General features: G+C 40.4%; 1 protein-coding gene across 1 annotated transcript in view; it reads right to left on the bottom strand.

Annotated features, from left to right (window-relative positions):
* Nucleotides 1-15,782, bottom strand: part of LOC111950531 (NHL repeat-containing protein 3) — an 18,117-nt gene extending 2,335 nt beyond the window's left edge. The window contains exons 1-5 of the mRNA XM_023968169.2: nt 15,599-15,782; nt 12,643-12,798; nt 12,283-12,433; nt 8,949-9,149; nt 8,567-8,658 (exon numbers count right to left, since the gene is read on the bottom strand). Of these exons, the coding sequence (XP_023823937.1) occupies nt 8,567-8,658; nt 8,949-9,149; nt 12,283-12,433; nt 12,643-12,798; nt 15,599-15,691 (693 nt within the window). The 5' untranslated portion in view covers nt 15,692-15,782. The remainder of the gene's footprint in view (nt 1-8,566; nt 8,659-8,948; nt 9,150-12,282; nt 12,434-12,642; nt 12,799-15,598) is intronic.
* Nucleotides 15,783-15,797: the final 15 nt, after the last annotated feature.

Genomic DNA, 15,797 nt, shown 5'->3' with positions numbered 1-15,797 from the left:
CAATGATCTCGCATCACGGTTGACAAACTCCATGTGTGTCCTCCTCCCAGAGTGCAAGAACCTTGGCGTGATCCTGGACAACACCCTGTCGTTCTCAACTAACATCAAGGCGTGACCCGTTCCTGTAGGTCATGGCTCTACAACATTCGCAGAGTACGACCCTGCCTCACGCAGGAGCGGCGCAGGTCCTAATCCAGGCACTTGTCATCTCCCGTCTGGATTACTGCAACTCGCTGTTGGCTGGGCTCCCTGCCTGTGCCATTAAACCCTACAAACTCATCCAGAACGCCGCAGCCCGTCTGGTTTCAACTTCCCAAGTTCTCTCACGTCACCCCGCTCCTCCGCTCTCTCCACTGGCTTCCAGTTGAAGCTCGCATCCGTTACAAGACCATGGTGCTTGCCTACGGAGCTGTGAGGGGAACGGCACCTCCGTACCTTCAGGCTCTGATCAGGCCCTACACCAAACAAGGGCACTGCGTTCATCCACCTCTGGCCTGCTCGCCTCCCTACCTCTAAGGAAGTACAGTTCCCGCTCAGCCCAGTCAAAACTGTTCGCTGCTCTGGCACCCCAATGGTGGAACAAACTCCCTCACGACGCCAGGTCAGCGGAGTCAATCACCACCTTCCGGAGACACCTGAAACCCACCTCTTAAGGAATACCTAGGATAGGAAAAGTAATCCTTCTAACCCCCCCCCCCTTAAAAGAGTTAGATGCACTATTGTAAAGTGGTTGTTCCACTGGATATCATAAGGTGAATGCACCAATTTGTAAGTCGCTCTGGATAAGAGCGTCTGCTAAATGACTTAAATGTAAATGTAAATGTAATGTTTTGTACACTCAGTGTATTTATGTAATGCCAGCTTACTAAAACTCTTCTTAAATTAATCGCCACCTTATTTATTTATTCACCTTTATTTAACTAGGGAAGTCAATTAAGAACAAATTCTTATTTACAATGACGGCCTACCCCGGCCAAACCAGGACGACGCTGGGCCAATTGTGCTCCGCAATATGGGACTCCCAATCACAGCCAGATGTGATGCAGCCTGGATTCGACCAGGGACTGCAGTGACGCCTCTTGCACTGAGATGCAGTGTCTTATACGCTGCGCCACTCAGGACCCCATATAACGCATATAATTGAAGAAAAGTTTCACATTAAATTACACTGCAAAAATCTGAGGTTTACAGTATTTCTTGCACTTTGCACAATTCATTGCAAACACGAAAATTCACCACAATCTGTATCAGGTACAGATCTATAAAGTTGAGTGAGATGAGACTTGGATTTCAGCTTGTGAAGGCATTTCAACCACAAGGTGCCTGCTTAGACATCACTTCACAAATATTGGACAATAAGGTTTTGAACCTGAAGTTGTCTTCAATACAGCACTGCTTGTACAGCAGAGTCCTGCACAATGCCACCTACCCTTTGATAGTTATCTACTGCCACACTATGGGGATGTAGAACTGTGCAAGGCCCTGGCCCTTCTCTCCATGCATCCATTGCACCTCCAGGTCTATAGAGAAACCATATAGAGGTTATAACATGGATCACACCATGGCTATAGCATTATGTTATTTCAATGCGTACTATCACATTTTCTATGAATGGGCCATACAAATAGAATTACGAGAACTTTAAATGGGAATGTCCGTTCTGGAAATATAATTTCTAGAACGGACATTCCCATGTAAATGGCATTTTGGAAGTGTGGCTCTTGGCACAGAACGTAATGTTAGAACCACAGAATGACATATAGAACTCATAACTTATTCTAGGCTCTCTGTGGTTATAATGTCATCATCACCTTTGGACAGTTGATGAGGCGGTTGTTAATCCTCCGTCCCCATCCACTATGTAGATCTCCCCAGAGCTGTGAACAAAGATTTCAGCGGGCTGGTCAAACTGGAGCGGGTTGACCCCAGAGCCAGCTTCCCCCATTGAGCCCAGCACCTGGAGCAGCTTGCCGAGGGAGAGTACTGCTTAATGCAGTGACCATACGGGCCTACAACAGATTGGATAGGAAAAATACAGTAGTCACTCAAAACACTGAGACTACAGCAGCATTCTAAGCAATGAGACAGCAGACAGGTCAAGGAGGCTCATATTTTGGGAAATAGATGAGTGATGAGGTTTGTAAAAACTGTTTCTATTAGGCAAGGCACTTTAGCTGGATTCCATTTTTTATCAGCCAGATGTGTGTATGACTAACAAAGTAAATACACCGTATTTTGTCAATACTAAAGTGTTTAGTACATAGAATACGTTCACAATAGCGCTTATTTCAGTTTCCGTTGCAAAATGTTGTCCATTGCGTGTCCTAATTGAAACACGACCCAGGGCCCGGTTTCCCAAAAGCATCTGCCTTTAAAAGCAACAAATCCCTTTGAAAATGGCCTATGTGGGCATCGATATGATCAGAAACAGTTATTTTAGAGTCAAAATTGACTACAAAGTATAAATTAAGAATGATTTTGGTCATTCAGTCAGTCTAGTCTTTAAAACAGAGTTTGAACATCTGTGTGTCACACCGGTAAATGAAGTGTAGGTTTTGATTTGACGATGTCCATTGCCCACTAACATAGGGTGAACATCTGCGGTGATTTCTCTCTATCCAATAGCATAGTCAGTGGAGACAGATCTGCCAGCAGCTCCGACTGTTTACATAAGACAACACTTCGTAAATGTTTTTACTTGAGAATAACTGCACCAAACACCTTAGTTAAGAGTTAGATGTAAAATTGTGGCATCTAAAACATCCTCGGCCAAAATGTAAAAATGTATTACAGATTTCATGAGTTCTTAGATTAATTATGGGGATTTTGGGAAGTGAAAATAGTCTTCTGCATCTACAGTGTCTCATAGGGAACAAACATCCTTAACCAAATGCGGAATCGGTCCAAGAAACACACCTCTAAGACTGAAATCTAGTTTTCTAATGAGCAATAGAAAAACACGTTGCCAATCGGCCTGTTCAGTGGCTCTTTATGGCTAAGTCATCGTTAGAGCCTTCGTATGACCATCATTAAATCTCTGATGGGTTTCCAAAACTATCGTTAAAGTGCAATTGAAAACACTCGTAATCTGAAACCCTACATCAGACCACTTGTTTAGAACAGCTAAGTGCATTGTTAGATGTCTTTTTGCCCTCCCGCGTCACATACACAGAAGATCTCCGCTAAACATAGAACCACATGGTTTATCCTTCTCTCTGACCTCAATAACTTCAGAACAAAGTTGACTACAAATTACAAAGTTTGCCAATTGTCTTTGCAATTGATACAAACAAGCAACATAAAAATATGCTTCAAATACAAACCGAGATGACTGCATTAAAAGATAAACGAGTAACTATGTTCAATCAATGAGTTCTATTTGCTACTTGTAAACTACGATCTGTTAATTTGTCCAAAATATTTAATGGTGCAGCCGAACATGTGCGCAACGTGCAAAATCTGTGATTTAGAGCATTTTTATGGGTAAGCATTATAATATTTGCAGCCCGTAAGATGGTAATATCTCTATAGAGCTGATACGGCATCAGTATTGTGAAATAAAGCGTATTCGGAAAGTATCAGACCACTCACTTTTTCCACATTTTGTACCATTACAGCCTTATTCAATCTACACACAATTACCCATTAATAAAAAGAAAAAAACAGGTTTTTAGAAAATAAAAATATAAAAAACGGAAATATCCCACTTACATAAGTATTCAGACCCTTCACTCAGTACTTTGTTAAAGCCCCTTTGGCAGTGATTACAGCCTCGAGTCTTCTTGGGTATGACGCTACAAGCTTGGCACACCTGTATTTGGAATGTTTCTCCCGTTTCTCTACAGATCCTCTCTCAAGCTCTGTCAGGTTTGATGGGAGCGTCGCTGCACAGCTATTTTTAGGTTTCTCTCCAGACATGTTTGATCGGGTTGAAGTCCGGGCTATGGCTGGGCCACTCAAGGACATTCAGTGACTTGTCCCGAAGCCACTGCTGCGTTGTTTTGGCTGTGTGCTTAGGTTCGTTGTCCTGTTGGAAGGTGAACCTTCGCCCCAGTCGGAGGTCTGAGCAGGTTTTCATCAAAGGATCTCTGTACATTGCTCCGTTCATCCTTGCTATCGATTCTGACTAGTCCTCCCAGTCCGTGCAGAGCTGAAAAACATCCCCACAGCATGATGCTGCCACCACGCTTAACCTGGCACCATCACTACGGTGTTCTCCAGATGTGACGCTTGGCATTCAGGCAAAGAGTTCTATCTGAGATGGGAGAAACTATAAGGACAAACCATCTCCACAGAGGAACTCTGGAGCTCTTTCAGAGTGAACCATCGGGTTCTTGTTTAGGAAGAGTCTTGGCGGTTTCCAAACTCTTCCATTTAAGAATGATGGAGGCCACTGTGTTCTTACTAGGACTTTCATTGCCTCAGAAATGTTGGGGTTCCCTTTCCCAAATCTGTGCCTCGACACAATCCTGTCTCTGAGCTCTACGGACAATTCCTTCGACGTCATGGCTTGGTTTTTGCTCTGACATGCACTGTCAACTGTGTACCTATACAGACAGGTGTGTGCCTTTCCAAAATCATGTCCAAATCAATTTAATTTACCACAGGTGGATTCCAATCAAGTTGTAAAAACATTTCAAGGATGATCAAAGAAACAGGATGCCTATGAGCTCAAATTTTCAAGTTTCATAGCAAAGGGTCTGAATACTTATGTAAATAAGGTATTTTTTAAATATATTTTTTATACATTTTCAGACATTTCTATAAACCTGTTTTGCTTAGTCATTATGGGATATTTTGTGTGTAGATTGATGAGGAAATGTTATTTATATCCATTTTAGAATAAGGCTTTCATGTAACAAAATGTGGAAAAGGTGAAGGGTCTGAATACTTTCCGAATGCACTGTAATTACAATGTTGAGGAAAGAGCTGAATGAAGCTGAATCCAAAAGCAGCACTCCCTTCCTTTCGATCATATCATGTATCGACACATACTCCAACGCACGGGATTAGCAACCGTTCTCTCTGCATGGTGTTTTGGGAAACGCATGCTACATCTTCGGTCGTTGTAGAAAAGCTGCATCGGTTACACTCATAAGCTTAAGTTCCATCTCTATCGGGAAACCGGGCATAGATCTGCTCTGAGGCCTCACCGTTCCTACGTCCGTGACCCACACAGTGGGTTGGTGGCGGGCTCGGCCAAAAATATCCCATGGGGCATCTCCAGGGTGCTCGTGTTCCAGGCCTGTAGGAACTCTCCGTCTCTTGTGAACACCAGCACCTTTGGAACCGTCTCACCTCTCTGGGACATAGAAGTTTTGTTATTTAATACCTAATAAGCCTACATTGTCATCTATTTTGAACAGCACATCTGTACTCAGCACTGTTTTTACAATGACAATGTTATGTTAATCTGTTTTTTAAGCCTTGCTTTCTTTTTCCCTTTAAGTTTCGTATCATAACACCATTGGCTATAAATCAAATACAGGACATTCAAGATAACATACTGACCTGTGCAACATATACAACACCGGCATACTGGTGGGACAGCCACTCCAAATACCTCACCGCTAAAAGCTCGGGATATTTGGGCCAGTTGATATCCATTTGTACAGGTCGTCCAAGAAGTCTGTAATCTGGTTTTAGGCCAGATGTTTCCGATTGCTGCGCAAAGAAGAAAAAAAAACCATTGCCTTATGCATTCTAATGGGAAATTATTTGATTAGGCCTAATTATTTTACGTGTATTTGATTTACTGTTGATATGGATTGATATGTAATACACTTGCTGGTAAGTGCCTCAGAAAAAGCAATTCACTCTGCTTGACTCTTCTCACATTTTGTTGCGCTTACAAGGTGGAATTAAAATGGATATAATTGTCATTTTTTTGTCAACGATCTACACAAAATACTCTAATGTCAAAGTGGAATATTTGTTTTTTTTTATACATGTTAGAATTTATGAAAAATAAAGACTAAATATATATTGATTAGTAAGTAAAGTCAATACATGTTATAATCACCTTTTGCAGCGATTACAGCTGTGAGTCTTTCGGGTAAGTCTAAGAGCTTGCGCCACCTGATGTGTACAATATTTGTACATATTCTTTTAAATTCTTCAAGCTCGTGTCAAGTTGGTTGTTGATCATTGCTAGACAGCCATTTTCAAGTCTTGCCATAGATTTTCAAGCCGATTTAAGTCAAAACTTAACTAGACCTCTTCAGGAAAATTCATTTCGTCTTGGTAAGCAACTCCAGTGTTATATTTTGGTCTTGAATTTTAGCTTATTGTTCTGCTGGGAAGGTGAATTTGTCTCCCAGTGTCTGTTGGAAAGCAGACTGAACCAGGGTTTTCCTCTAGGATTTTGCCTGTGCTTAGCTTTATTCCGTTTCTTTTATGGCCTCAAAAAACTCCCTAGTCCTTGCTGATGACAAGCATAACCATAACATGATTACAGCCACCACCCTGCTTGAAAATATTGAAGAAATGGTACTCAGGTGAACGTGTTGTGTTTGCCCCCAAAGTGGTAACGCTTTGGTATTCAGGACATTACTTTGCCATTGTTTTTTGCAGTTTTACTAAGTTGCATTATTGCAAACAGGATGCATGTTTTGGAATATTTTTATTCTGTACGGCTCCTTCTTTTCAAGCTGTCATTTAGGGTAGTATGGAGTAACCGCGAATGCTGTTGATCCATCCTCAGCTTTCTCTTATCATTAACTCTGCTAACTGATTTTAAAGTCACCATTGGCCCTCATGGAGAAATCCCTGAGCCGTTTCCTTTTCCTCTCTTGGCCAACTTGCCAGTTAGAAGGAACACCTGATCTTTTATAGTGTCTGGATCGATGCTACACCTCCAAAGTGTAATTAATACATTTCACCATGTTCCAAAGGAAATTCAATGTTGGCTTTTTTTTAAACAATCTACCAACAGTGCCCATCTTTGGTTGTGCACCTGTTGCCAGCAATAATACTGTATGTCCATTTTGAGATGCTTTACTCAGTATACACTTCCTCAAAATAGTCAGAATTAATCAAAGAATAACTCAAGAAATTGTTCATTAATTTGACATTTTTCAGAAGAGATCTTTAGTGCGCAATTTTAACATCTAACTAAGAATGTTTGGTTGCAGTTATTTTTCAATTTAAAAAATGTCCATGAAAACGAGTCATCTCTAATGCAATGAAAACAAAATCTTAATTTAAGAATCCCTAGTCTCTCTAAAAGAGTTAGATGCACTATTGTAAAGTGGTTGTTCCACTGGATATCATAAGGTGAATGCACCAATTTGTAAGTCGCTCTGGATAAGAGCGTCTGCTAAATGACTTAAATGTAAATGTAAATGTAATGTTTTGTACACTCAGTGTATTTATGTAATGCCCAGCTTACTAAACTCTTCTTAAATTAATCGCCACCTTATTTATTTTATTTCACCTTTATTTAACTAGGGAAGTCAATTAAGAACAAATTCTTATTTACAATGACGGCCTACCCCGGCCAAACCAGGACGACGCTGGGCCAATTGTGCTCCGCAATATGGGACTCCCAATCACAGCCAGATGTGATGCAGCCTGGATTCGACCCAGGGACTGCAGTGACGCCTCTTGCACTGAGATGCAGTGTCTTATACCGCTGCGCCACTCAGGACCCCATATAACGCATATAATTGAAGAAAAGTTTCACATTAAATTACACTGCAAAAATCTGAGGTTTACAGTATTTCTTGCACTTTGCACAATTCATTTGCAACACGAAAATGTCACCACAATCTGTATCAGGTACAGATCCTGTCTCTTATACACATCTAGATGTGTATAAGAGACAGGTCTTATACCGCTGCGCCACTCAGGACCCCATATAACGCATATAATTGAAGAAAAGTTTCACATTAAATTACACTGCAAAAATCTGAGGTTTACAGTATTTCTTGCACTTTGCACAATTCATTTGCAACACGAAAATGTCACCACAATCTGTATCAGGTACAGATCCTGTCTCTTATACACATCTAGATGTGTATAAGAGACAGGTCTTATACCGCTGCGCCACTCAGGACCCCATATAACGCATATAATTGAAGAAAAGTTTCACATTAAATTACACTGCAAAAATCTGAGGTTTACAGTATTTCTTGCACTTTGCACAATTCATTTGCAACACGAAAATGTCACCACAATCTGTATCAGGTACAGATCCTGTCTCTTATACACATCTAGATGTGTATAAGAGACAGGTCTTATACCGCTGCGCCACTCAGGACCCCATATAACGCATATAATTGAAGAAAAGTTTCACATTAAATTACACTGCAAAAATCTGAGGTTTACAGTATTTCTTGCACTTTGCACAATTCATTTGCAACACGAAAATGTCACCACAATCTGTATCAGGTACAGATCTATAAAGTTGAGTGAGATGAGACTTGGATTTCAGCTTGTGAAGCATTTCAACCACAAGGTGCCTGCTTAGACATCACTTCACAATATTGGACAATAAGGTTTTGAACTTGAAGTTGTCTTCAATACAGCACTGCTTGTACAGCAGAGTCCTGCACAATGCACCTACCCTTTGATAGTTATCTACTGCCACACTATGGGGGATGTAGAACTGTGCAAGGCCCTGGCCCTTCTCTCCATGCATCCATTGCACCTCCAGGTCTATAGAGAAACCATATAGAGGTTATAACATGGATCACACCATGGCTATAGCATTATGTTATTTCAATGCGTACTATCACCATTTTCTATGAATGGCCATACAAATAGAATTACGAGAACTTTAAATGGGAATGTCCGTTCTGGAAATATAATTTCTAGAACGGACATTCCCATGTAAATGGCATTTTGGAAGTGTGGCTCTGGCACAGAACGTAATGTTAGAACCACAGAATGACATATAGAACTCATAACTTATTCTAGGCTCTCTGTGGTTATAATGTCATCATCACCTTTGGACAGTTTGATGAGGCGGTTGTTAATCCCTCCGTCCCCATCCACTATGTAGATCTCCCCAGAGCTGTGAACAAAGATTTCAGCGGGCTGGTCAAACTGGAGCGGGTTGACCCCAGAGCCAGCTTCCCCCATTGAGCCCAGCACCTGGAGCAGCTTGCCCGAGGGAGAGTACTGCTTAATGCAGTGACCATACGGGCCTACAACAGATTGGATAGGAAAAATACAGTAGTCACTCAAAACACTGAGACTACAGCAGCATTCTAAGCAATGAGACAGCAGACAGGTCAAGGAGGCTCATATTTTGGGAAATAGATGAGTGATGAGGTTGTGTAAAAACTGTTTTCTATTAGGCAAGGCACTTTAGCTGGATCCATTTTTTATCAGCCAGATGTGTGTATGACTAACAAAGTAAATACACCGTATTTTGTCAATACTAAAGTGTTTAGTACATAGAATACGTTCACAATAGCGCTTATTTCAGTTTTCCGTTGCAAAATGTTGTCCATTGCGTGTCCTAATGAACACGACCCAGGGCCCGGTTTCCCAAAAGCATCTGCCTTTAAAAAGCAACAAATCCCTTTGAAAATGGCCTATGTGGCATCGATATGAGTCAGAAACAGTTATTTTAGAGTCAAAATTGACTACAAAGTATAAATAAGATGATTTTGGTCATTCAGTCAGTCTAGTCTAAAACAGAGTTTGGAACATCTGTGTGTCACACCGGTAAATGAAGGTTAGGTTTTGATTTGACGATGTCCATTTGCCCACTAACATAGGGTGAACATCTGCGGTGATTGCTCTCTATCCAATAGCATAGTCAGTGAGACAGATCTGCCCAGCAGCTCCGACTGTTTACATAAGACAACACTTCGTAAATGTTTTTACTTGAGAAATACTGCACCAAACACCTTAGTTAGAGTTAGATGTAAAATTGTGCATCTAAAACATCCTCGGCCAAAATGTAAAAATGTATTACAGATTTCATGAGTTCTTAGATTAATTATGGGGATTTTGAGGAAGTGAAATAGGCTTCTGCATCTACAGTGTCTCATAGGGAACAAACATCCTTAACCAAATGCGGAATCGGTCAAGAAACACACCTCTAAGACTGAAATCTAGTTTTCTAATGAGCAATAGAAAAACACGTGCCAATCGGCCTGTTCAGTGGCTCTTTATGGCTAAGTTCATCGTTAGAGCCTTCGTATGACCATCATTAAATCTCTGAGTGGTTTCCCAAAACTATCGTTAAAGTTGCAATTGAAAACACTCGTAATCTGAACCCTACATCAGACCACTTGTAGAACAGCTAAGTGCATTGTTAGATGCTTTTTTGCCCTCCCGCGTCACATACACAGAAGATCTCCGCTAAACATAGAACCACATGGTTTATCCTTCTCTCTGACCTCAATAACTTCAGAACAAAGTTGACTACAATATACAAAGTTGCCAATGTCTTTGCAATTGATACAAACAAGCAACATAAAAATATGCTTCAAATACAAACCGAGATGACTGCATTAAAAGATAAACGAGTAAACTATGTTCAATCAATTGAGTTCTATTTGCTACTTGTAAACTACGATCTGTAATTTGTCCAAAAATATTTAATGGTGCAGCCGAACATGTGCGCAACGTGCAAAATCTGTGATTTAGAGCATTTTTATTGGGTAAGCATTATAATATTTGCAGCCCGTAGATGGTAATATCTCTATAGGAGCTGATACGGCATCAGTATTGTGAAATAAAGCGTATTCGGAAAGTATTCAGACCACTTCACTTTTTCCACATTTTGTTACATTACAGCCTTATTCAATCTACACACAATACCCCATTAATAAAAAGAAAAAACAGGTTTTTAGAAAATAAAAATATAAAAAACGGAAATATCCCACTTACATAAGTATTCAGACCCTTCACTCAGTACTTTGTTAAAGCCCCTTTGGCAGTGATTACAGCCTCGAGTCTTCTTGGGTATGACGCTACAAGCTTGGCACACCTGTATTTGGAATGTTTCTCCCGTTCTTCTCTACAGATCCTCTCAAGCTCTGTCAGGTTTGATGGGGAGCGTCGCTGCACAGCTATTTTTAGGTTCTCTCCAGACATGTTTGATCGGGTTGAAGTCCGGGCTATGGCTGGGCCACTCAAGGACATTCAGTGACTTGTCCCGAAGCCACTGCTGCGTTGTTTTGGCTGTGTGCTTAGGTTCGTTGTCCTGTTGGAAGGTGAACCTTCGCCCCAGTCGGAGGTCCTGAGCAGGTTTTCATCAAGGATCTCTGTACATTGCTCCGTTCATCCTTGCTATCGATTCTGACTAGTCTCCCAGTCCGTGCAGCTGAAAAACATCCCCACAGCATGATGCTGCCACCACGCTTAACCTGGCACCATCACTACGGTGTTCTCCAGATGTGACGCTTGGCATTCAGGCCAAAGAGTTCTATCTTGAGATGGGAGAACCTATAAGGACAACCATCTCCACAGAGGAACTCTGGAGCTCTTTCAGAGTGACCATCGGGTTCTTGTTTAGGAAGAGTCTTGGCGGTTCCAAACTTCTTCCATTTAAGAATGATGGAGGCCACTGTGTTCTTAGGGACTTTCATTGCCTCAGAAATGTTGGGGTTCCCTTTCCCAAATCTGTGCCTCGACACAATCCTGTCTCTGAGCTCTACGGACAATTCCTTCGACGTCATGGCTTGGTTTTTGCTCTGACATGCACTGTCAACTGTGGTACCTTATACAGACAGGTGTGTGCCTTTCCAAATCATGTCCAATCAATTTAATTTACCACAGGTGGATTCCAATCAAGTTGTAAAAACATTTCAAGGATGATCAAAGGAAACAGGATGCCTATGAGCTCAATTTCAAGTTTCATAGCAAAGGGTCTGAATACTTATGTAAATAAGGTATTTTTTAAATATATTTTTTTATACATTTGCAGACATTTCTATAAACCTGTTTTGCTTAGTCATTATGGGATATTGTGTGTAGATTGATGAGGAAAATGTTTTATTTAATCCATTTTAGAATAAGGCTTTCATGTAACAAAATGTGGAAAAGGTGAAGGGGTCTGAATACTTTCCGAATGCACTGTAATTACAATGTTGAGGAAAGAGCTGAATGAAGCTGATCCAAAAGCAGCACTCCCTTCCTTTCGATCATATCAGTATCGACACATACTCCAACGACGGACTTAGCAACCGTTCTCTCTGCATGGTGTTTTGGGAAACGCATGCTACATCTTCGGTCGTTGTAGAAAAGCTGCATCGTTACACTCATAAGCTTAAGTTCCATCTCTATCGGGAAACCGGGCATAGATCTGCTGTGAGGCCTCACCGTTTCCTACGTCCGTGACCCACACAGTGGGGTTGGTGGCGGCGTCGGCCAAAAATATCCCATGGGGCATCTCCAGGGTGCTCGTGTTCCAGGCCTGTAGGAACTCTCCGTCTCTTGTGAACACCAGCACCTTTGGAACCGTCTCACCTCTCTGGGACATAGAAGTTTTGTTATTTAATACCTAATAGCCTACATTGTCATCTATTTTGAACAGCACATCTGTACTCAGCACTGTTTTTACAATGACAATGTTATGTTAATCTGTTTTTTTAAGCCTTGCTTTTTCTTTTCCCTTTAAGTTTCGTATCATAACACCATTGGCTATAAATCAAATACAGGACATCAAGATAACATACTGACCTGTGCAACATATACAACACCGGCATACTGGTTGACAGCCACTCCAAATACCTCACCGCTGAAAAGCTCGGGATATTTGGGCCAGTTGATATCCAATTTGTACAGTGGTCGTCCAAGAAGTCTGTAATCTGGTTTTAGGCCAGATGTTTCCGATTGCTGCCAAAGAAAGAAAAAAAAACCATTGCCTTATGCATTCTAATGGGAAATTATTTGATTAGGCCTAATTATTTTACTGTATTTGATTTACTGTTGATATGGATTGATATGTAATACACTTGCTGGTACAGTGCCTTCAGAAAAAGCATTCACTCTGCTTGACTCTTTCCACATTTTGTTGCGTTACAAGGTGGAATTAAAATGGATATAATTGTCATTTTTTTGTCAACGATCTACACAAAATACTCTAATGTCAAAGTGGAATATTTTTTTTTTTTTATACATGTTAGAATTTATGAAAAATAAAAGACTAATATATATTGATTAAGTAAGTAAAGTCAATACATGTTATAATCACCTTTGGCAGCGATTACAGCTGTGAGTCTTTCTGGGTAAGTCTAAGAGCTTTGCGCACCTGGATTGTACAATATTTGTACATTATTCTTTTTAAATTCTTCAAGCTCTGTCAAGTTGGTTGTTGATCATTGCTAGACAGCCATTTTCAAGTCTTGCCATAGATTTTCAAGCCGATTTAAGTCAAAACTTTAACTAGACCTCTCAGGAAAATTCATTGTCGTCTTGGTAAGCAACTCCAGTGTATATTTGGTCTTGAATTTTAGCTTATTGTTCTGCTGGAAGGTGAATTTGTCTCCCAGTGTCTGTTGGAAAGCAGACTGAACCAGGTTTTCCTCTAGGATTTTGCCTGTGCTTAGCTTTATTCCGTTTCTTTTTATCCTCAAAAACTCCCTAGTCCTTGCTGATGACAAGCATAACCATAACATGATACAGCCACCACCATGCTTGAAAATATGAAGAATGGTACTCAGTGACGTGTTGTGTTTGCCCCAAAGTTAACGCTTTGTATTCAGGACATTACTTTGCCATTTTTTTTGCAGTTTTACTTAAGTGCATTATTGCAAACAGGATGCATGTTTTGGAATATTTTTATTCTGTACAGGCTTCCTTCTTTTCAAGCTGTCATTTAGGCTAGTATGGAGTAACCGCAATGCTGTTGATCCATCCTCAGCTTTCTCTTATCATTAAACTCTGTAACTGTTTTAAAGTCACCATTGGCCTCATGGAGAAATCCCTGAGCGGTTTCCTTCCTCTCTGGCAACTGCGTTAGGAAGGACACCTGTATCTTTATAGTGTCTGGATGCATTGCTACACCATCCAAAGTGTAATTAATAACTTCACCATGTTCAAAGGGAAATTCAATGTTTGCTTTTTTTTAAACCAATCTACCAACAGGTGCCCATCTTTGTGGGCACCTGTTGCAGCAATATTACTGTATGTCCATTTTGAGATGCTGTACTCAGTATACACTTCCTCAAAATAGTCAGAATTAATCAAAGATAACTCAAGAAATCTGTCATTAATTTTGACATTTTTTCAGAAGAGATCTTAGTTGCGCAATTTTACATCTAACTAAGATGTTTGGTGCAGTATTTTTCAATTAAAAAATGTCCATGAAAACGAGTCATCTCTCAATGAATGACAACAAAATCTTAATTGAAGAATCCCTACTGTTGACCAATCACAGACAAAGGGGTGTAGACTTCGGCTCCGTACTTCGGCTTGCCACTATAAAAAAAAAATGGGTGCCCAAACCGCCTTAAAAAACGTCACCGAAGTCCAAAACGTCACAAAATGTTGTCATAATATATGCACAAATTCTACCAAACTGTTTCGGCTGGAAAGCAAGCGGTCGCCGTTACCCTGCCGTGAAGTTTTGATAACCGTTTAAATCTCTCTAGTACAAGGTGATTTATCAATATATTCACCTGTATTTACCCCCCAAAAATGAAATAGCCACATTAGCAGCTAATTAGTATCACAAAGAACCACAAATACCATGATTTGGAAGAGACTGCTGAAATGAGGCAAAGGTAAGAATCTCTGAATTAACTATCTAATATCTAAATATAGTAATGAATAAATTAGCTACATTTCTTTAAATTGACAATTCTGTTAACTGTCTTGCGCAAGTTTTAAATTGACATAATACCTGTTAGCAAAGGTGTCAGCTAGAGATGACGTGCAGGAGCTTGCAGGGATTTGTAGTTTTGCATGATGTCTACTTTGATGCTAATTAGCATTTTCGAATTTGAGATTAAATAGAGGCGAATATATTGATAAAAGTCACATTGTCGTAGAGAGAGATTTACATGGTTATCAAAACGTCACGCCAGGGTCAGCCTACACAAAACACAGCCCTTACTTGAAGTGTTTCTAAAATCCCCTATGGGTAAAATGAATGCTGGAAAACGATTGGATCCATTTTCCTGTTTGGCCGCTAGGTTTTATGGGTATTATGACACCTCCACTGTGGGGTTTTATACTGTACTGTCTTTGGGCTTGTTCTACATTGCAGCCGACTGATTCATCTCCAAATCATTTTGCACAATAATGAACTACTCATTATTATTTGTAGATCAGTCAGTGACCATTTACCCACAATATATCATGGATTTGATGGTCTCAAACAGGGCATTTACCACAACCCATCCCGTTGTTCAACTGGTCGTTCAGTACAAAGACGTACTGAATGCAGCCCAGTATTTTGACAGGATATCTTAACAGGACAGACAGGATCCTATTCTAAAACAGACCGTTTGTTCTGAACAGGGTTTTAAGTGAGAAATAATTTCGTAATCTATGTATTAGGGCACATATGACAAGTAACTATTGATTCTGGCAACTGTTAACTAACTCAACAAGGGCAAGGAAGGATATGATGCTGACAGTCAACAAAACAGGTAAGTCAATACCATAAAAACAATTGAAAGGAGCTACGTACCTGTGAATTTATTGAACCATATAATACCACCATAAGCAGAAAAAGTGTCCCCATGGTCGTCACTATCAAACACAAATGATTTCGTCTTTTCATGGGGAAACCTTGTAAGGTTAACAATCAAATATATCAGGCGCTTCCACCCAACCTAGCACCTTTGAATCAGACGAAAACGCCACTTCCTACTTTGATCACATGACGA

This window comes from Salvelinus sp. IW2-2015, linkage group LG23, assembly GCF_002910315.2.
Source record: "Salvelinus sp. IW2-2015 linkage group LG23, ASM291031v2, whole genome shotgun sequence".
Lineage (NCBI taxonomy): Eukaryota > Metazoa > Chordata > Actinopteri > Salmoniformes > Salmonidae > Salvelinus > Salvelinus sp. IW2-2015.
This window is presented reverse-complemented; position numbering and strand designations above follow the sequence as displayed.